Source organism: Falco punctatus, assembly GCF_963210335.1.
Source record: "Falco punctatus genome assembly, chromosome: 2".
Classification (NCBI taxonomy): domain Eukaryota; kingdom Metazoa; phylum Chordata; class Aves; order Falconiformes; family Falconidae; genus Falco; species Falco punctatus.
This window is the reverse complement of record NC_137581.1, coordinates 37,807,869-37,830,001: the sequence shown is the minus strand read 5'-3', so window position 1 is coordinate 37,830,001 and position 22,133 is coordinate 37,807,869. Positions and strand designations below refer to the sequence as shown.

The following is a 22,133-nucleotide window of genomic DNA, read 5'->3' as shown; positions in this document are numbered from 1 at the left end:
CATGTCCCCCTCCAGTTTTCTTTTAGAAAATGTGTTGTTTAATTTGTATACCTCTTGGTATAGGACTTCTAATTAAGCAAGTATAATCTGTCAATGATGGCATCACATGCTAAGCGTATTTTTTGATCTCATTTATAAAATATTTCACTTCTATCACTTTAATAGCATTTCACACTTTATTGATAAGTCTTATGACATAGTGGCAATATTGGAAGTTGAGAAACTTATATAGTGTATTGGTATTTGAATAACAAAGCAAACATTGTGAATCTCTGCCTGCCTTTTATGCCACCTTCCATTCAACGATTATTTTCTTTTGTTACAACACTTCCATGCGTTTCCATGGGATTACACAAGTATTGCAGAAAAACATGGTCTTTCATTATTTTCCATTTTGGTCTGGGCAATTTGGTCAGTTGGGGTCAGCTGTTCCAGCTGTGTCCCCTCCCAGCCTCTTGCCCACCCTCAGCCTACTGGCCTTTGGAGGAATGGGGAGAAGGTAAGAGATAAGAGACAGCCTTGGTGATGTGGGAGCACTGCTCAGCAATAGGCAGTGCACTGGCAAGTTATCAAAACTAGTTTATCCCCAGATGTGAAGCACAGTGCCATACAGGCCGCTATCAAGACAGTTAACTCCATCCCAGCCAGACCTGATACAGTGAGCTTCTTACCAGCTTCTGTATATGTGAAATCTCCTATGGTACTTCCCAAAAGATCTGATGTTTCCTTCCTTCTGCTACAAGTTTACTAAGGCTGGCAAGCATTCAATGTCTGCATCTGTGTTTTCTTACTCACTATGCCACTAGGTATATATTACTTACTTTCAAATGAATGGCTTATATTTATTATAAGCAATTTAATATAAAGACAAAGATTTATTTTTTTTCCTCAAGCCAGATTGTTTGCAAAGATCATGAAAGGATACTTTGGATCCACAGCTCTTCACGCATTTTAGGAATTCAGTTTTTACAATCACCTGTCAAAGATAACCGTAAAAGCTATAACCTATTAAAAAAGAAAACTTAAGAGACAAATTTCTTTGATATGGCAAATAGTTCTTGGCAGTGAAAGAAAGAAGCTGTGATGTGAGCAGTTCTCTTATTTTGCTTGTTATAATAAATGTCATCCTACAGATGGAATCCAAGCAGCAATTCCAAAAATATTAAATTATCTACTTTAAAAAATGAGTCAAGTGAGTCCTCCCTTTTTAAAGGCTGTGAAAAATAAATTATCTTTTTTCAAACTTGCCAGTAGAGAAGGGGATAAGCAGGAAGTACAACTGATCTCATCTAAAGTCTTACAGTCAAGAACATTTATTACAGCGTAAGGCAGAAAATGAGAGATGCTTATAAATGAAATCCAACTGTCTCTGCAGATGCATTTCACTGAAATACTATTCAAATTGAAATTTTAAAACCTGAGTTTGGAAAGCATAAGCCATGCTAAAATAAATCTTAGCTGATATATTCATTTGTAACAAAACGAATGTGACACATCATGGCTATGACGATATGTAATTTCACCCTGAGAATTCGGTTTTCAGGGGTGATTTAATTTTCTTTAAAACATTATTGAAAACTACAAGACAGATTAGAATAAATATCCTTGCCTCATATGGATATTAATTTTGACAATGTTCACCCTACAACTGAAATCAATAGGCAAATCCACTATTTGCTAAGTCATCTCTGATGGAAGGTGTTGATACATAATTATTTAAATGCTCAGTAGGATTATCACTGTAATGTTTAAAGACTGAGCAGGAGATAGGATAAAAGGTAGGAAAATCAGATGATTTATACCTGCTTCATTATATATTTTTTCTGGCATTAATACAATCCACAAGAAGGACGCTAACTCAACCTAATGCTTTCTGTAAAGTTTGTACATAAGGTATAAGACATGGTAAAGCTAAACTGCAGTGAGAGGTGTGTCCATGGTATGGAGCTGTTTGATAAACGCTGTTGCAGTATCTGTCTTAGACAGTCCCCAAACTGTGCCTATTAAAGTCAGTGTAAATTTCTTACCGCATCTATAAGCAATGGAGAAGGCCTAGATTCTTTACACCTACTTTTACAATCTGCTTGATACTCTCAGATACAGTGCTGTCCTCCCTACAATTGTGTGTGTTTATGCAAATGCACACAGACACACATGCAATTAAGACCTAGATGTGGGATTGAATTTTGTGCCTTCACACTCAGATATCTACCAGAATGAGATACTGTGCACCTTTCAAATGACCGGGATGTATAGTCTTCATTAACTAAGCTTCATCAAAATCACAGCTCCAATATTTTCCTTCAGCAAAGCATTTAATCCTGTGCCAACTTTAAGCATGTAGGTAGTCCTGTTGAGTTGACGGTGCTCCTCACATGCTGAACTTAAGCATATACTTAATTGCTTGATTTGGGGCCAGAATCCTGAGAACCCAGTGGTAGGGAGCTGCGGGTGGGTGAATGCACTCCGCTAAGCCAGACACTGCTCAGGTTGTAATGGCTTAATTCAAAACTCCTTCTTTCCAACAGGCCGAAACTTTGAAGAAGCCAAAAGTTTGTGCGGTTGTTTGAAAGGATCATCATGGCTCAAAACTGGAGACAACAGGGGGAGCGAGGTAGCAGTATGGACTGGATATAAACCAGAAAAAAATAGGATCAGAAAGAACAAGATTATGAGATACAGCAAAATGTCAAAACTAATAAGAGGAGATTTCAGCTACCCAGACACACAGGCACAGGGACACAATGAGAGAAATAAATCAAGCAAGTCATGTACTATATTCTCAATGTATTAAAAGGTGGCAAGACGAAAGTTCTGACTTTCAACAGTGCAGCTGTTAGGAGACAGAGGTGGAGGACTCACTAATGACCATAATCCAGTTGGATTCATTACTGCAGACTGAACCTGCAAGAGGAATAAGAAACCCCCGAGGACTTTGAATGTAGAAGAATGGGGAAGTGCTGGAGAGGATCCAGTGGGTTAAGTGTCTAATGGGAGGACTGGGAGGAGGGAAGGACACAGAGGAAATGGAAACTGTTCAGAAAGCAATTACTGCATATCCAAGGGTGATGTGTATTATCCAACAATATGTACACTAGGAGGAGAAAAAGAGCATAGCAAATAAACACAGAATTGAAAAAGATATTGAGAGATAAATAAAAAAGATACATAAGAAGCGTAAAATTTCAGGTGCAGAGGGAGAACAGAAAATATATACAATTAATTTAAGATAAAAGAAAGCAAAAGTACAAAAAGTGCAAGCAGATAATGAAATGAAGATAGAAGTAGACTAATATCAGAGTATATGCCTAGCATATGAAAGAAAAACTGCAAAGAAAGCAGCAAGTTTTCAGGGTGAAACCAAGGCAGCATGATAGTATGAGCTGGTTCAAGCCTCAATCTTCATGGCTCATTTTAATATTACTGAAAGGGTTAAAACAATCAAGAAATTGGCAACACTTGCTTTTAGACAAAGTTTTCTCCATTTACAACATACCAGGAAAGGGACAATCCTGATATCCCCATCTCGCAGCCCAGCTGACATCAAGACAAGTAAATTCACAGCATTATCCCAGACCTTCCCCCACAACCTTTCACCTTTCCCACAGTGCCCCAGTGAACAAAAAGTAACTGCATATCATCCTTAGCAGTAACTATATATCATGCTTAGCAGACACTGCACGATGCTTATAGTTGCGTCTTCCACTGACATTCCACCTCCACCTTGCACAAGCCAGAAATTGGAAAATACAGGAAGCACTGGGTTTGAAGAGTTCTAAACAGGATACATTCACACTTTCAGGCCAGTTCCACTATTACAATCATCATTAAGATGGGAAATGTACTTTGGGTGTAATTATGTTTGTTATGGATTTGAAGTCATTGCATCGTTGCCATTGAAATTATATTTCCACTGGGTTTGCTTCTTTACTATGGGTGACATTTTAGTGCCTTACTTCCATCGTAAGTCCTATCAACTTACAATTGTAAGTAGGGTAAAAGTTGTCCTATCAACTTACAGTCTTCAATACTTCTAAAAGTTGGCTTCTACGCGTGAGCTCTCAAGCAGCTTGGCAGAAATCCTGCAATGAAGATGACTCTAGAGGCTTGTTCTTGTCCTGTGCTGCCATCACCATAGCTAAGCAGAATTACTTAAATGATTTTTAATTCTTCAGCTTTCAGATGCCTTTTATATTGTCCAGGAGGCAACTTAGGCTACATCTATGTGAATATGTAAGTTATCCTGGGAACATTTTTTCACACTGAAACCTGGTGCAAAACGGCCCACCTCCACAATGTTAAACTCTTCATCCCTCAAAACCAGGACAGCTGCACGCAAACTCTCTATTGAAAATGGTCCCATAGGTTCTGAACTGTGCCTGGGAAATTTTGGAGAGACAGTTAGTTTGCCTGGGCCAAAAACATTCCCAGAAGCATCCTGAAAAATATAAATATCTACAGTTAAGCTGCCATGCCAGGCAGTGTTCCTCAATATTACTTAAGACTGTTGACACGGGCCTTTGTGAAGAACTTCATTCTAAAGACACTTCTCCTTCTGTCGCTCTACTAACTGAGGAAATCTATGGACACTTTCCTCCCCAAGTCAGTCTTTGGCCTCTTCTCCACCCCCCAGCTAACAGTCTAAGCTCATACTACCAAAATAAGGCAAAGCAGGATGGTTCAGGTCAAAGGACTTGTAATTTCTTGGAAGTATTATAGTTTACAGCATTAGGATCTACAGTCTTTCACATCTACTCGGTAGAGTCTTGTAGGACTGTATTAACCTACTTCCTAGGCTTTTGAGCTGCCCAAAGTGATGTTCCTAGAGCCAACCCTTCCTACGTAAACATGTTTTCTCTGTGGCAACATATTTCTGCCCCAAAACTACAATTGTAATTTAAAAGCAATTGGAAAAAGCATCAAAAAGATAGACAAATATCCCACAAAATCACCCCACCCCTATATTAACAAGTGAAGTCAACAACAGAAAATCTTTGGCGAAGAGCAGAAGGCTATGTCTCCTAATTTCCTCCTATATTTGAACCACAGTAATAAACTGGATAGGACAGTGTTGTTACTTTAATGACTTCTGTTTAGATGTTTCATTTTGTTAAGCAGATTTTCTCCAAGATTTTTCATTCAAGATTCTGTACTGGTTTGGAAAGCAAAATACAACATAGCCAAAGCCAGCACCGTTAAATGACAGGTGGCAATCGGAGCAAGGTTGTATAATTTGCAAAACTGTTCCAGTAAATCAAATGTTGCATTTGGAAATAATAGATAGGAGGGCAGGTACTTGCTTATCACCATTCATAGTGGAAGTACAACTGCAGCTCCAGTTCTGTTTGAGATGGTGCAGCACACAGTGGGATACAGACAGAAAAGTAATAGTCAGAGATGCCGCTTGAAGCCACAAGAGAAATCATGGATTGATTTAACAGACACAAAAAGCCCTTGATATTCATGAGTTTCAGTAAATGCTGATAAAAAACTTCTGATGTTTAACTCTTTGTAACTGAGGGTTGGTTTTGTTCTTGCTGCAGTATATGTGCACACTCTTTTGTGGAACAAAGCTAGTGGAAACATCCACTGGGGAAAAAGATGAGAACCATATACACCAGGTTTTGTAATGTACCACTTCTGTACAGTGTAGTGCAATTAATTCCCTCATGACAGGTTCTGAAATGAGGAAATATGTAAAATATGTATAAAATATTTGAACGTATTTTATTATCTCTGTGACAACAGAATTCTTGTGCTCAAGCATCTCCAAGTTCACCCTGTTCATTCAGAAAAATAATGTTTGTCTCATTAGAGTTTTCTTTAAGATAAAACAAAACCTGAAAGCAATCCAGATCTCTTATTTTAAAACTGCAATGTTGAGAAGAAATCCAAACTTGTACTTCATTGATGGCTATACTAAATTACTTTGTTCATTTGCTTACATATAAAACATGTTCACTGCAGTTCAACACATGAGAAATCTAATGTACAGAGAGGCTGTTGCCTTTTATACTACTTTAACGTGAAAAAAAATATATGTAATAGTATAACACAAATCTATTGATCTCAATCACAACAAAATACATTTGACTAAAGATATCTCTGTCCATTGAATTGTGAGGCTATAAACCAATGTGTGTATGTACAGTCCTTTATAATTCCAGTCAGTAGCACACATACTGTATAGAAATGGGTCTTCATTTTTACTTGCTGTTCTTTAAAGTTCTACATCTGTAAGAATCCTCAGTAACAGAAGTAAAGCACTTAAAGCACTCTGGACTCCTCTGCACCTTCAAGCAATAAATAAGTAAGACCCCAGCCCTGAAAGTTAGGCTAAACCCTTGCTCTTGCAAGGAGACCTGATTTCAGTAGTGTTTCACATAGATCAAGTTTAAAGATAAAGGTTTAAATCACTATTTGCAATAACTTGCCCATTTTATTTGCATAACTTTTTGCTACAAAGTACACTGAATTTCACGACATGGAAAACTAGGACATTTGGAATAAACTTTTCATTTGATTTTTTTTTTAAACAGTTGAACATATATTTTATTTCTTCAAAAGAAAAGCATTTGAAAAAAAAATACTTTGTTAAAACTGTAATTATAAAAAATATATTTCTCCTGAAAGTTTTTTGGGTGAACTAAATTATACTGGACATATATAAATAAAAAAAAAAGCAAAGAAGAAGGTGAAAATATATTACTAGTGTAATTCATCAAAAACAGTTGACACTTCAATCTAATCCAGAAATGAAAACACAGAACTTTATAGAGTTATAGGAAGTAAGCAATTTAAACATACCATGGCACAAGGTCATCTAACAATAAAGCCAGGAAGATGTTCTCTTTTTATTCACTCTCCTTCACTCCTTTAATCCTTCTGAATCTATCAAGTACAGATTAATATAAATCTTTTTAACAGCCAGAGGTGATCTTCAAATCAGATAATTAATAGTAGTGGTCCAAGAGTTGTATAACAGGTCCATCTTTCCATTTTAATATAAAATGAAAGGGCATTGTATGTAACTAAGCTGTCACTCTGGGAAAGGTTTCTTTTTATATAATAGAGTAATATATGTCTTAACTAATTAGCTTATTATTTTAAAATGTAATTTTTGGTAAAACTCACTGAGATAGTTCATCTTCCTCAAAAGGGTGCTGATGTGGAAAAAACCAATTTTCAGAATACACTCACCGCTGCTCATTCAAAACACTCACTTGCCAAATCATTCCAAAAGTAGTCAAAGCTAAATCTATGAGGCAGAGGAAATACACTCAATTTGTTTTGGAAGTAAACCTCCAAGGCCATTTCATAAGAAAAGTCATATTCATGTCATACAGATACTGTGGTTAAGTTTAGGATTCCAATTAGGCCTGTAGAGCTTTCAATACTCTAGAAAAAATTACTTCACTAATCTGTATGTAAATACTTCAGTAAAACCACTGAACAGTGATCAAGTTCAGTATTAACATCACAAATTACAGATGGCACCTGAAAACATACTGTCTAGAAGAATGATCTGAGTTCAAGCAGATGAATAATCTTTGATTTCAGCAGCCTATAAGCACCAAGGAAACAACTGCAGTGTTGTATTCATTAAATCTTAGTGTTATATATAAGAAAAATGCTGAATATTGAAATACAGCTAGTGGTCTGGCGACAGGGTAGGTGGTAGACAGCCTGCTGAAAATGGCAGCTTGAAAAAACTCATGTTAGGACTATCAGACCTATGCTGTACAGTTCAAATTGGCAATTAAGATACTACCTGTGGTTGCACTTCCATTACAAACTGTTAAACAAGGAAAAAAACCCACCTAAATAATGCCTCTATTTCTAATGATATGGTTGTCTTACTGAAAGCGTGTTTAGGTAGATGCAACAGCACATTTGCTTGCACCAGTGGGCAGAATTAGAAAAATACCCTGTTGAAGTCCTATCAAGAGACAAAAGTAGTTGTATTGGAGGAAGGCACAACCATCCCCACTCTTTCCAATGTGTTTTGTAGCTCCAGAACATATGAACTGTCACTTCTTTACACCACTGCCTACCTCCCTGTAGACCAGCATTTCTGCCTCTGGACTCGGCTTTCACACAGCAGCATAGAGACAAGTCAGCTGAAATGGGCAAGTCCATGGTAAGAGCTCATGACTCTTCTTGTTCTTGCTTCTCTTCCTTGGCTTCACTGTCTTATATTGAGCCTTATGGATGTGCAACACAGATTTAGACAGTATAACTTTTAGACACGCTCACTCAATTGGCATGTAAGTTAGGTATGAGACATATGGGGCAGGATTCAGGGCCACACCATAGGTACATAAATACAGGTGACTGACTACCTAGGCACTAGATACATAAGGTCTCACCTAGGTCAACAAAGGTTAATTTGGTGCCCACACATAGCTGCTCAGTTTCATTTTAGATGGGTGCCCTAAGGTCTCAAAGGCATCATCCAAAGGTTAGCAGATGTAGTACAGAACTGTAGTACAGGAGATCCTCAATTGCAAATGGTATTAGGAATAGCAAATGGTATTGGAGCAGTACCCTACAGTGTCTCAAATGACACTGTATGCCTATGTGTAAGCAAATGAATCAATCAGTGCAGTCAGTGATGGGTGATCTATTTAATTTATCCTTTGGCAGACACCTGAGCTCGCCAACTTCCCTTCTACCTTCCCCTACTGCAAAATAATTAGAATATATTTTTGATGCTGTCTTATGTGCAGCTAACATGGAAATATTACTCCCTCTTCCATTCTCTGATTTCCAGCAGATGAACATTTTTTAAAGCCTCTTCATCTTAAAATGAGGATCATTCTGGTAATGGGTTCATAGTAATGTCACATTTCCCTGCCACTCATAAACCTTGTCACTGTACAACCTATGACCTAAACTCTACTGCAGAAATAGTGTAATCACAAAAAGAAATGGCTCATCCATCCACAGTTCATGATTGTTGGACCTTGTTGGACCATGCGCAGCATAAAGAGCAGGAAGCACCTGAGTTCAGTAAGCGTACTGCCCAATAAGGCGATTTTCACATAGGGACCTAGAAGGAAAAGGAGGATGCTCCACTGTTCAATGCAAGCTAATTCTAAAATGGTTTTAAATTGCAAAGTACTAAGAACCTGGGGCATTCTCCTCAAGAGCCGAGCTGCCACATCTCTCACTGCTGTGTCAGAGTGGAGGTAGGGACGCAGGGAAGAGCTTTGGGCAGCTCTGCCATTTGGATGGTCACAAGAGACCTCAACATGCAGTAGACAGCAGAGGACAGGACATATCTCTGCAGCAAAGATTAAGAACAAAAAATTAATAAACGAAAGTGAGTAGTGGAAAAAAGTATGTCCTGTCACTTTTCATAGCTTTAATTAATGAATAAGATATTTCTCTAACTGCTGTTTTGCCTAGGCATTACATATCTGGTAATTTTTGGTATGACCTATGAAAGAGCTGAGCAGGAGGAAGAGAATGTCATCATAACCTTCTGACCTGTTTCAAAAAAAGAGTTATTCTGTATGCTGTCAGTTATGTGGGATTTAGTGTGAAGATAAGCTGGGAGCGAAGTAGGAAAATGGATACTGCAAACAGCAAAGCCAGAGGGAAAACTGTAATATAAAAGCCAACAAACCTGTGCATGGACATGAAGGTCCCTTAATGTGCAAAAAGCAAATCTAAACCTGATGCCAAAGTCTAGTGCCATCAAGTGTCAGTTATCATGGTAATTAAGCAAACCCGATGAAAGTGGAAACGAGCAGGAACCAATCTACCTTACTTAAATACTAACAGTATAGACAATCCCATTTGGAAGAGGACCAATCAGCTGCAATCTCTTCTCTGTTTTCTCCCATCACCCATGTGGCAAAGGAAACGTAACAAAACATAGCTCAGAAGGTAAAACAATTTTCACCCACAGATATGAGATAGGAAGACCTGTATAGTCACCCTGTGATTTGGGAGAAGAGGTCTCTGTCATCCCATAATTTATATCTGATAAACAGAGACAGGAGAGATGGCAGCCAGGAAGCACACAAAATATATTTACCACGAAGTACAAATTCTATTTGCCATTATATTGTAACTGCCTTCAGCTGACTTCAGTCTTCTCCAACTGGAATTCACCCAAACAATACAGTACAAAGTATTTTATAAATGTCATCTAGAACTGGAAATTGTGGCACCTATCCATGGCCAGTATGCGAGGCATGTGTGATGGGGATGACCATTTGTCTTCATGAAAACCATTTGACCTCAATATGTTACAACAGGTTATGAAACTGCAGGTTTTTAATACTTTACATAATTGCCCAGATTTGCCTGTGATTCCAGATCTTCATTTTGAACTCACTATTTCATAAAAGCACAAAGGGAATTTAGCTTGTCAAGTGGCTGGTAAAGCTGAAAATTAAATATCATAAGAAAATATGTCTGGGGTAGACCTTTCTGACCCAAACTTCTCTTTTGCCAGCAGAACAATTTGTCTTACCAGTCACTGTATGGGCTTCATCAATTGTACAGCTGATTTTTTTTCTGGAATTGCATCAAACAACCCCAGCACATTGATCAGGACGTTTTTAAATCTCTGTACTTTGATGCTAAATCTACAAGTTCCCTTTTCATGTGCACTCAACAAATAGATCTTGATAAACTCATAACATACCAAACCAATGTAATGGATTTTATCTTAAAGGACCTAGAATAATTAAATGTGACTGACTTGTTTCTGAAAGGTTTCTGAAAGGTTTCCTTCAGCTCTGCCTCAAGGATGTGACATATTTGCTGTTTTTTCTCAGTTTTTGATTTCTTTTGCTTTGTCAGGGAAAGCAATGCTGTTATATATCACACAAAGTAAGGAGTGATGAGTGACAAAATCCAGCAGAGAGAAAGAATTCAAATAAAAGTGTTTCATATCTTAATCTATACAGGATTTTGCCAATAATGTAAACATTTAAAGACTTGGGAGATACCATTAACCAGGATTTGTCTTCCTAAAAGACTAGAAATTGTCTTTCCTTCTAAAAGCAGGAGAAATTAACAAAAAACCTCATTATCATTAGTAATGGAAATACAGGGTAAATTAATGCAATTACTTTACTGAAGAAAAATTGTGAAAGTCGAAGTCTGGAAGTGAAAGACACAAAATTCATGCTTGTCGTGGTTTAACCCCAGCCAGCGACCAAGCACCACGCAGCTGCTCACTCACTCTCCCCTCACCCAGAGGGATGGGGAGGACAATTGGAAAGGAATGTAAAACTCAGGGGCTGAGAGAAGAATAATTTGATAGGTAAAGCAAAAGCCGTGCATGCAGGCAAAGCAAAACCGCTTCCCATGGGCAGGCAGGTGTTCGGCCATCCCCAGGAAAGTCGGGCTCCAGCACACTTAACGGTTACTTGGGAAGACAGATGCCATGATGCCAGATGTCCCCCCCTGCTTCTTCTTCCCCCAGTTTACATACTCAGCATGACACCATATGGTATGAAATATCCCTCTCACTAGTTCAGGTCACCTGTCCTGGCTGTGTCCCCTCCCAATTTCCAGTGCCCCTCCAGCCCTCTCGCTGGCAGGGCCCGGGAAACTGTAAAGTCCTTGACTGAGTATAAACGTGACCCAGCAACAACCAAACCCACCAGTGTGCTGTCAGCATTGATCTCACACCAGAGCCAAAACACAGCACTGCACCAGGTACAGCTACTAACAAGAAAACTACCTCTATCCCAGCTGAAACCAGGACAATACTGTTGCCCATTGTCCCTTTTTACATTTGTTTAATTTCACCTTATGGGTCTGCATAATTATGTGGTTTCTGCCATCACTGTATCCAACAACCTCCTAAATACTCTCAATAGTGACCAGGACAAGAGGCAATGGGCATGAGGTGAAACACATGAAATTCCATCTGAACACAAGACAATACTTCTTTTACTGTGAGGTGATCAAACGCTGGCACAGGTGTCCCAGGGAGGTTGTAAGGTCTCTGTCTGTGGAGATATTTACACTGTGACTGACACGGACCTGGGCAGACTGCTGTACCTGACCCTGCTCTGAGCTGGGAGTTGAACTAGATAATCTCCAGAGGTCCCTTCCTATCCAAATGATTCTGTGACTCTGAATCAGTCGAGATCTTCGTGTTACAGACTGCAATACAGGAGAACTGACACTGAGTTAAAATAAAAGTTCTACAAACATAGGCAAAAGTTTATCTGAAATTCTATATTGTGTATATTTTTTTTTATATACAGGAAATTGTAACAGATATAAACAGAAATGTAACTTTTGTGGGTAGAGGTCTATGAGAGATAAAACCAGCTAAAATTGTGGTGAGAACACTTTTCCTATGTAGGTACCAATTTTTTGCCAGATATCCTAAATCCTGTTTTAAAATCAGCTATTATCAAATAGAAGCAATTTATCTCTTTTGTAAAGTTAGGCAAATAATCCGTTCAGAATTAACATGCAGCTTCTATCCCCAAGAATATTTTGTAGGAAATGATTTTAAAATAAGATTCAAATCTTTATAATTAAGAAGGGCAAATACATTAATAAGGATAAAGGGATACATTTCTCATCTCCAAGTTATGCAAATTACTCTGTGATTTTTTTTCATTTACTTCAGAAACAGCAGAACAATGGATTTTTTTTCACACGCATGACAATCCTTCTCGTTTATGTGCTTGACACATAGCAATTGAATATTTATTCTTACATGCCCAGCTAATGGCATCGAGACTCTAAGTGCATATCTTTTATTTAAGTACAGTAACCCTTTTAAAACCACAATGTTTGTAAATATTTTGCTTTACAAATAGCCTTTACACAGCTCTCAGATTTCAGCCTATTATCATTCAAATAATTTGCTAGGTACATAATTACAGGTGATTAAGGGGACAGCTTTGCCACAAACAAAATTTCCTGCTTCCTTTTTGCCTTTACTTTTTTTGACCACATGCCAAATACTGGACTAGCCAAATACCAAATAGGTTTGAACCCTGCTGTTAACAGATACATCAAATAGTTTTTATGCCTAGAAGAGAGCTATACAAATTCAGTTTGTTGTTGCCTTTCTTCCTTTCCACTGAGCTAACATAACAAGGAAGAACCACTTGATAATACAAGATTGGGCTAATCATCATTACTGCACAGTGTGTATACAGCACACTGAGACTCTCCCTGTGCTCAGTTGAGGGATTAGCCAGAGTACGCCCAGATAACACAGTGCAGCAGCGTAGGGAGATGCCTTAGCTAGCTCAGAACAGGATGAGGGCAAGTAACTTGCTAATGCAGCTTCACTGCTTTAAATAAGCAGTTCCTCTATAGACAGGGGAGCTCTACACACTCCCTGGTTTTCCAGAATATGTTCCTGCACCTGTCATACCACCTACCTGATGGTTCTCATGCTGAGAGGCACATCCTGGAAAATGCTTCACAGGCTAAGAGATAGGGAAGAGGAGTTTTGCCAGGGAGCTGTGGGTGGCAGAGCAAGGATTAGAATCTGTAGTGCTGTGGCCAGAGGAATGCAACGGCAGTTTGGAGGGCTAAGTAGTGCAAGCAGATGATACAGAAGAAATGTGCGGGTGCTAGGCATCCATTTAGCCTTTCTGAAGAATCCTTAGACGTAAAACTTCACTGTGATGAACGATGGGCTACTGCTTTTTCTTTTTGTGCTCTCTCTCTACCTTCAGCTACTGTCGTCTCAGCACCACGCTATTCCCCATCCTTGTTGTTTGTCTCTTGGGTGCCCTCACTGTGCTGCTTTTACAGGCTCCCCAATAACATGTCTTCCTCAGATGTACTCTTTATTTCCAAAAAAAGGGAGCGCATTTCCTGTTCTGGTATTTCTACCTACCAAAACCCCACACCAATAAGCTCACATTCATTTCTGCATATGATGTCCAAAATTCATTTGGCTTTAGTAACTCTCCATTTTACATACCCAAACCCACACCTATATATTGGAGCAGCTGCCTAATTTGCACTACTATAGGGAAACATGATAGCTTTTCAAATGTAACTGATCTTATGTAATGATAGAAATATTGGAAAGGTTGATCCAGGGAGGACTCCCATAGACCGCATTTTCTCAGCAATATCACTTTCCTGGAGTCAGAAACCTTCATTACAGTCATGGTTAACAGGCAATATTTCTTCACACTGAAGTGGTACACTGTTCTGTTTCTTAAGGTATAGGGCACAAGGGATGGTAGAAAGACGGATGGTGGAAAGACAGAAAGAGTCCCAAGTAAAGGAATATTTTCTACTCTTTGTCACAAAGCTTTGGAAAAACTAAAAATAGATATTGAAAAAAAAGGTCTCACACAAGAAACAACTTGCTCTTAGTAATTTGTTGCCCTTTGGTTTAAATCTCAGATAGTAAATGAAGAAATTTTCAGGTATTTGCATAGAAAAATGAAGGCAAGTTTGAAAGAAAGACACTCTTAATGATACTTTTGTTAATGCTGCTGGTATTAGTGCCAGTGTCCCAAGCTTCAGGATAGACTAGCAAACTCAGTAGGTCAAGGCATGTACTTTATGTACACACTAAAACTGCATAGTTCAACTGATGACAAGGGCGCCTACTCCTTTGTGAAGCAGACTGAATGCAGCACGTTACAGAAAACACATATGATTGTCTTAAAGGGAGACATTTTCCTTTGTCACATACTCAGTTCACCTGAAAGCCACTCAAGGTGGAAACTGTGACCGTTCTGCATATGGCTATAGATGAGATCACGAGGCCCCAGTTCTGTAAAAAGTTCACATAAATAAAAGTAATGATGTGAATAGGCCCACTTAAATATAAACATATTTTTCATGTGCAAAACTCCTTACTTTATAAGTAAATAAATACTTCATCTACAAATAATGTGACTATGTACTTATAACAAATGATGAGAAGCATTTGACAAAGATCTGAAAGCTCAGCTTTCCTTTCTTTTTCTCCAGAGGTTTTAGAACAGAGGAGTTACTTAAAGTGAATCACTCTAGTCAGCAGTTTCCAGTACTATCATGAAAACCATACTTTAAAGCATAACCACTACCTAGATTGCCATATTCATCAAACCTTGGCTAACTAGCTGACAGAACCTACAAAAGCTACTGGGATTTCTTGTTAGCTTACTTTTCAGCTCCCTTTTGCAGATCTGTTTGGGTCCATGCAGTTAACAAATTTCAAAATGTAAGCAGAGCTGCTGAATAACTTGTTGTCATGTGAAACCAGAAGCTTTTCTATGTGTCTGAGAGAGAAAAGATTCTCAGTTGCTGAACAAGAGTTTACATGAGACACAGAAACCACAGCACCACTTGCAGAACATAAACCTACATGTAGTATCCTACCGTAAAGCTACATGTAATATCCTCTGTAAACTTACCTAACACTTAAATCCAGAAGTCAGCAAATGAAAATATCAAGTGCAAGAAAGGTAAAACTCATTGTACATGATGAAATATTCCAAATTATATTTATTTATATATATGTGTGTAAATACTGAGATATTTTGAGATAAATTATTTCACAAAAATATACTTAAAACATTAAGTAAATTTGAAAATACACCATTTCAGTTTTAAATCTTTTATTTTTTTTCCCAGAAGACCTCTAACTTAGAGGAAGTTTGCAGCTAAGCAAGCCTCAGAGTGTAAAAGAAAGACAGAAAAAAGAAATCTATGACTGTGCAGACATATTGGGTCCACGTACTACCTCATACATATTGGTGACTGCAGAAGAAATCACCTCCATGCAAGAGTGGCTTTTAGCCTGGGGAAGAGGATCGATTGCCACCAGAACATTACAACTTTCCATAAAATCTTTGAGGCTTATTCCCTTGCTGCACAAAGAGCAGAGAGTACATGTGTCAGAACCAAGACCCACATCAAAACAGGATGTGCCATATACACTAAGACCAGATATACATACGGGAAAAGGAAATATGTTGACCTGGCATAGCAGCCCTCATTTGCCTGTGCTTTTTCCAATCACATGAATACAGAGGACTAGAGTGACTGCTGCCTCCATAATTAATCTATCTTCACTCTTTTTTCAGAAAGTGTCAATAAAAAAAGGTTAACCTGATACTAATCAAGTAGTGGGCTAGTACTGTATTCAAAGCATGAGCTCTCCCTATTTTGTTTCACAGAAGCTAATCAGAGAACACTGACTGGTAACTATTTTTGTTTAATTCTGAGTGCATAAAGCAAAGTAGCAAAGGTGAAGATATTTATGTCCATCAAGACTTTGTTTTTTGTGGACTTTACTCATCTTCTCCAAATCGCCATTGATCTCATGTCATCATCTCAAAAACTCAATAGGACGTTACTACCTAGAACAAATAGCAATTGCACCTAAATACAATTAATCTTGTGTCTTAAAATGCCTTGGAAATAATGGCTAGGCTGATCATTAAAAAGGAAGCTGGATCATCAGAATTGTAATGGCATCATTAATTAGCATCAATATCTGGTATTAATTCTTAATAATAAAAGCAATCATACTGCTTTTAAGTGGATAATAATTTTGTCAATAGTCAAGTAACAGATGTTAACCAAGGGGCATATCCTGGCACATTTTTACTTGAAATACTTTCTTTCTGAAGTCTGCATTTGTGGTATTGCTGATTGTTTAAAAAAATACATTCAACTCACTATTATGCTTATTACATGCTATTTACTCACTGCATAATTATGGAGAGTAACAAGGAGGTAACATTTTACAGACAAGAGCTACTTAATGCCTGTGGTGCTATGGCAAGAGAAGTATTGCAGGTCTCTCACTCAGAGGAAATAGTTATGTCTAGTCAGCCAGTGACAGAACTAGAGACCACGTATAATTCTGTGTTGTAGGTGTGGCGGGTTAGCTGCGGCTAACAGCCAGATGCCCACCCAGCTGCTCACTCAAACCTCTTCTCAGTTGGACAGGGGAGAATATAGGATGAAAAAACTCCTGGGTTGAGATGAGAACAGGGAGATGGCTCACCAATTACTGTCACAAGCAAAACAGACTCAATTTGAAGAAAATTAATTTAATTTATTGACAATTAAAATAGAGTAGGGTGGTGAGAAACAAAACCAAAACCTAAAAATACCTGCCCCCCACCCAACCCTGCCTTTTTCCCAGACTTCACATGACTCCTTCATTCGCAGTTCCTCTATCTCTCCACCCATGAGTGGTGTGGGAGGATGGGGGAATGGGGGGCTGGGGTCAGTCCATAACAGCTCCTCTTTGCCGCTTCTCCCTCCTCACACTTCACACTCTTCCCATGCCCCACCATGGCCTCCTCCAGGGGCTGCAGAGGAATTTCTGCTCCTGCCCCTGCAGCACGTCCTCCCCCTCCTTCCTCTCTCACTTTGGTGTGTGCAGGGCTGTTTCTCTCATATTTTTCCCTCAATTCTCACTGCCCGTGCAGTGCTTGGCCCTTCTTAAAATATGTTTTCCCTGAGGTGGCACCCCGGTGAGCCCAGCCGTGCCCTGCGGTGGGTGGGCCAGAGCCAGCTGGAACCGGCTGTACCCGGCCCGGGCAGCCCCAGCCGCCTCACAGGCTGCCAGCGCCTCACTAGGGACACCCAGTACAGGATAACACCAGCATATGTGATGGGCATCTCTGCTCAAGGGGAAAGGAGAGAATCAGTCTCCCAGCTCCCATTCCCTGGTACGATCCATGGTATCTAATTGTACAGATGTGAGCAAAACAGAAGAGAGATTGAAAACACAAAGCCTGTCCCAGCTAGATTCAGATCCTGCTCCTCAAAATACCCTTCTCAGAGGGTCATCCTAGTTCCACCTCTTTTTCCTTGAGCACCAGAACCTTAGGGAGGGTTGAATTTATCTTCCCGTTTCAAAACGTGTAGACTGGACCAGTCCTATCCTGTGAAGAGCAGCATCACCTCTAATGCTTTTCAGCAGGTGAGGATGCCGCTGCCTTCACTGAGAGCTATGGTGTAGACCTATACTTTTCCCCATGTGTATACTTTCTTCTAGTGCAATGCTTTGCCAGGGCTGGTGCTAGCTTGTCTGCTACCATGCTTATTGCAGAAGAAAATAAAGATTTAGAAAATTTTTCCCAGTTGTTATGAAGTTCTGGTGGGGATGGACCCTAGTACCCCAAAGGTAGGAGCTCCCTCTGATGGAGACCACTGTATCACATTCTCCTACTGAATCTGCTGTACCTGGGACTACAGGAAACAGGTATTCAATCTGTGTGGCTCAAGTTCTTCTTCAGGTTTCCCTCCTTCAAGTAATTCTCCGCATTTAGAATTTCCCCACCCCCTTCTGCCCCTCACCTGACACCTAATGCTCACCAACTATTCTACAAGTGAACCGCTGTAATTAATTTTACAGAAAGAAAAACTGCAGAAAAAGTTCAGAATTAGGAGTTTTGCAACAACTGGCTATGCTTATTACCTATGGAAATATAAATGCCCAAAGAAGATAAAATTCTCATCATAATAATGAAAAAATGTGAGAGAGATCAATTTACAATTCCAGTAGTTATTAACTAAACAATGCAAGTGAGGGAATAAAAATTCACATGAAATAATTAGAGATACTAAGTATTCTTGAAAATCTCAAAATACGTTTTAAGAGTGAAAAGTTCATGCTTCCCCATAAAATATTATTATGAAAAAATGATTTCAATATTAAAATCCTATCAGTGCAATGCATATGTCATTTTTTGTTGCTGTAATATAGCTTTTTACAGTGATCAATTCCCAATTATTAGCCTGAAAAGCATCTCAACAGACAGAAATAGAGATGAATACCTCATTGCTATACAGCCAACATTATGTACTTTCATCATTTTTTCCTTTTTCTTTTGAAGGAGGAAATTAAACCTCTGCTTATAAGATTTAGTGGTCCTTCAAAAAACAAAGCCATTAGAATGAGTGGCACATGATCAGAAAAAGCGTATTCTGAGTGTCTGAGCAGTTAATAAGCTGTTGGACTTTGAGATATTAAAACAATAAATTTAAAATACAAATTCATGAACAAGAAAAGTTGTAAAGTGTGTAGGCAAGTGCTCTATAGGATTCCATTTATTTGCTTGATGACAGTGAGTCCCTGTATATTATAGTTCAAATCAAAATCCATAATGGAGACAGAAAGAAAGAAGGTGGGGGAGCAGGACACTGCTTTAGAGGACAGGCTGTAAGAGGGCACAGATAAAGTAAGGAAAAAGAATAAAATGGAATTAAGGTGTCAGACTTCACCTTGGTCATTTTGCTTGTATGTCTCCCCTCAGCCTATCAATTTGCATTTACCTGTTGGGTTAAGGATTAATCTCTGAAGTACATATAACATCCACCAGTTACTTTTATTACTTATTCTTCTATGTAAAAAGCATATATGCAGAGCAGGATTAGTCAATCATGTTGATGTTGCTTGCATTATAAAAATCAGATACCTGATTGCATTTTCCTAATTCATTATTATCACACAGAGTCACTGATGATCATGGTATCATACCGGGAAAGGCAGTATAGAAAAATATTATACAAAAATATTCCTGAAGAAAATGTCATCAAAAGCTTTTTTAAAAGAAAAAAAAAATGGCATGTATGGATATGAGCAGTTCGTTGCTTTAAAACTTTGAAACTAATGAAACAATGTTTGTCAACCACATCGGTGGGGTTCTAAAATACAAGCTGTTCAACAATTTTCAAAAATATGTAGACTTCACAATAAAAGAAATAAATCTTTGGAAGAATTAAGGAATGATAATGAGCTGAATTTGCAAGTGTTACTCAGAAGATACCCCTAGATGAGATGAGAGCATGAGAAAAAACACAAAAGGTGCTTGTTTGAAAACTTTAAAAGTAAACAGTGAATATAGGTTTCACTGAAGACTCTCTGAGGGAGGATAATCAAGGTGATAGAAAAGATGCAATAACAAGTTAAATATCTTTCCTGCCAAAAAATGTCAATTTCAAACTCTTTCTCTTTTTTGCAGGTACATTCTTAACACCAGAACTCCTCCCAGCAATAGTAAGGGGAATGAGGCTCTAAGATTGGTAGTGACCATGTGAAATTACCGCTTCTTTAAAAGGTGGGCTAGGGGGAATGTTAATTAATTGGTGAAAACCACACCTCAGTAATGAAGATCACAGTACTCAATTGCATAACATTGCCTCAGAAAAGGGCTTCAAATTTTCTTCTTCATCTATGGGAATACAATTGCAGATTATATACAGTTATTACTCTCTAATAAATAAAGCATCAAACAAAACACAATGAAAAATAAATTGATCAATTGCTGTGTGAGGTCAAAAAACCTGCTTTACCCTTTGACTTTAATAGTATTGCACTGGGTGCAAATTAGGATCCGTATTTGAATAATTCTGTACCAGACAGTCAATTTGTATGATGAAAACAGAACTTGCCTACTCAATACTCTATTTACAATTGCAAATGAAGGATAAGATTGATAAATCATCCAATTTCTGCCAACTTTACACAAATAAGTTACCTATAGGCCAGAATTAATTTGTTGCAATGACATTGCAAGGTCAGGAGTTCTAAGAAAGTATTGTGCAAACCCCTCCACAAAGGGATGATGGCAGTCATCTATTTGTCCTCTGGGTTTTAGAACTGATGTCTTTAGCAAGTTTTTTTGACTTGAAAAGGTGATGGCAGGCCAGAGGAGGAGCTTCTGAACCAGCAGTTTTACAGTGACCTGCATACTGAATGGAGAAGAGCAGTAGCTGTATTCCCAGTATTACTGCTGGTTCAAAGACTGTGAAAATGGAATTTAGTTAACAAATCTGGATCCCCACATAATCTCACACGCCAGGTTCTTGTGGGGAATAGGTGAATATAAAATTCCTATCTGCATTATTCACATGTAATTTTAACATACACTTTTCACCTAGGAAGTCTGGTCCAATGAATCACTTGTCTTATCTAGACTCTTCTACCTTAAAGGTTTTATGAAGAAATACGAAAAACTACAAAATCTCTCTGCATGAAGAGGAAAAACAAAATAAAAAGTTAAAAAAGAGAGAAGTTTTTCTTTAGATACTGCCAAGTATCAAATTAGTTTCTGTTCATTTGAAGACTCATTTTGTATTAACTTTTCTTCTGACATTACAGGAAACAGAACTTGCCTGAGGCTTCATCCTTTAAAGACTATTTCTAAGATGTTTTGCCTGTAATTGTTAGTTGTCACGAGGTTGCCTTGCTCTTGGATCACAGTTTGTGGAGAGAGAAATCTGAACAAACATATTATTTTTAAAACCATGATGATACAAGATAGCAAAATGTCATTCATGTTCCACTTCTGCATAGTGATCTTTTCTCTGCATACATGAGATATATAAATAATGATATGCTTAAAGGGAAAAATATGTATTTGAAAGAAAAAAAATCCCTGTTCGAAGTTTAAAATGCAAAACAAACCTTATTTACCCAAAACAGAAATCCATATCAATCCCTATGATTTCCTTGCCTCCAGGCTGTGATGGAAAAATGAAGCAGTTAAAAGAAAAATAGGAAGTTTTTTTTAAGTCTGCTTGGAGCATTGAGACTGAAGGGCAGTAGAGTGGTAAGACTTACCAATTAATCCTGATTCTGTTCCTTACTGGACACACTGACAAGTCAGTGAGGATCTGTACACACAGCTCTTAACTGAATTTATGACCAAGTAGTGAAATTGTTGACCCTGAACACAGCTTCTTCTAAATACTGCTGAGGAGCAACTGTTTGTTAGTAACCATAAATAGTAATTTTAGAAAACCATATTTCATGCTGTGAAAAAAAACAACAAAACAACCCCCTAAGTATGAGACTTACTTTGCACCTGTCACAACTTTAAAGTTAGAAGGAAGCAATACTGAAGTAAGTGTTCAGGTTCCTTCTATAGTCAATGTAGAGAAGTGTGGGCTTCAAAACACCCCTAAAGGGAAATTTCAGGCACCTTATTTTGGGGTCTAAAACTAAGTGCTTAGGAGCATTTCATGACTTACGTGTGGATTACATTATTATTGAAGGTAGCACCTTGTAACTCATTTTGCATAGTCTGAGAGATGCAAGAAGAGGAAGGCTGCCTTTCACTTTTTCAGCGGAGGACATCCCAAGGCAATCTGACTCAGACACAACTTACCATCCTTCTAGGAACATTTTCTCCAGAAACACATACTCTGGTCAGCAC

At 38.3% G+C, this 22,133-nt stretch overlaps 1 protein-coding gene across 4 annotated transcripts in view; it reads right to left on the bottom strand.

The window, feature by feature from the left end:
- The window catches only part of LOC308059208 (uncharacterized protein), a gene marked incomplete at its 5' end in the record, with an annotated part of 52,581 nt that overhangs the window by 10,485 nt on the left and 19,963 nt on the right, over positions 1–22,133 (bottom strand). For 3 of the 4 annotated variants that reach the window (XM_080376196.1, XM_080376197.1, XM_080376198.1), the window contains one exon: positions 22,086–22,133. In XM_080376196.1, coding sequence (XP_080232322.1) covers positions 22,086–22,133 — 48 coding nt within the window. The other variant, XR_013926169.1, reaches the window with a different exon arrangement.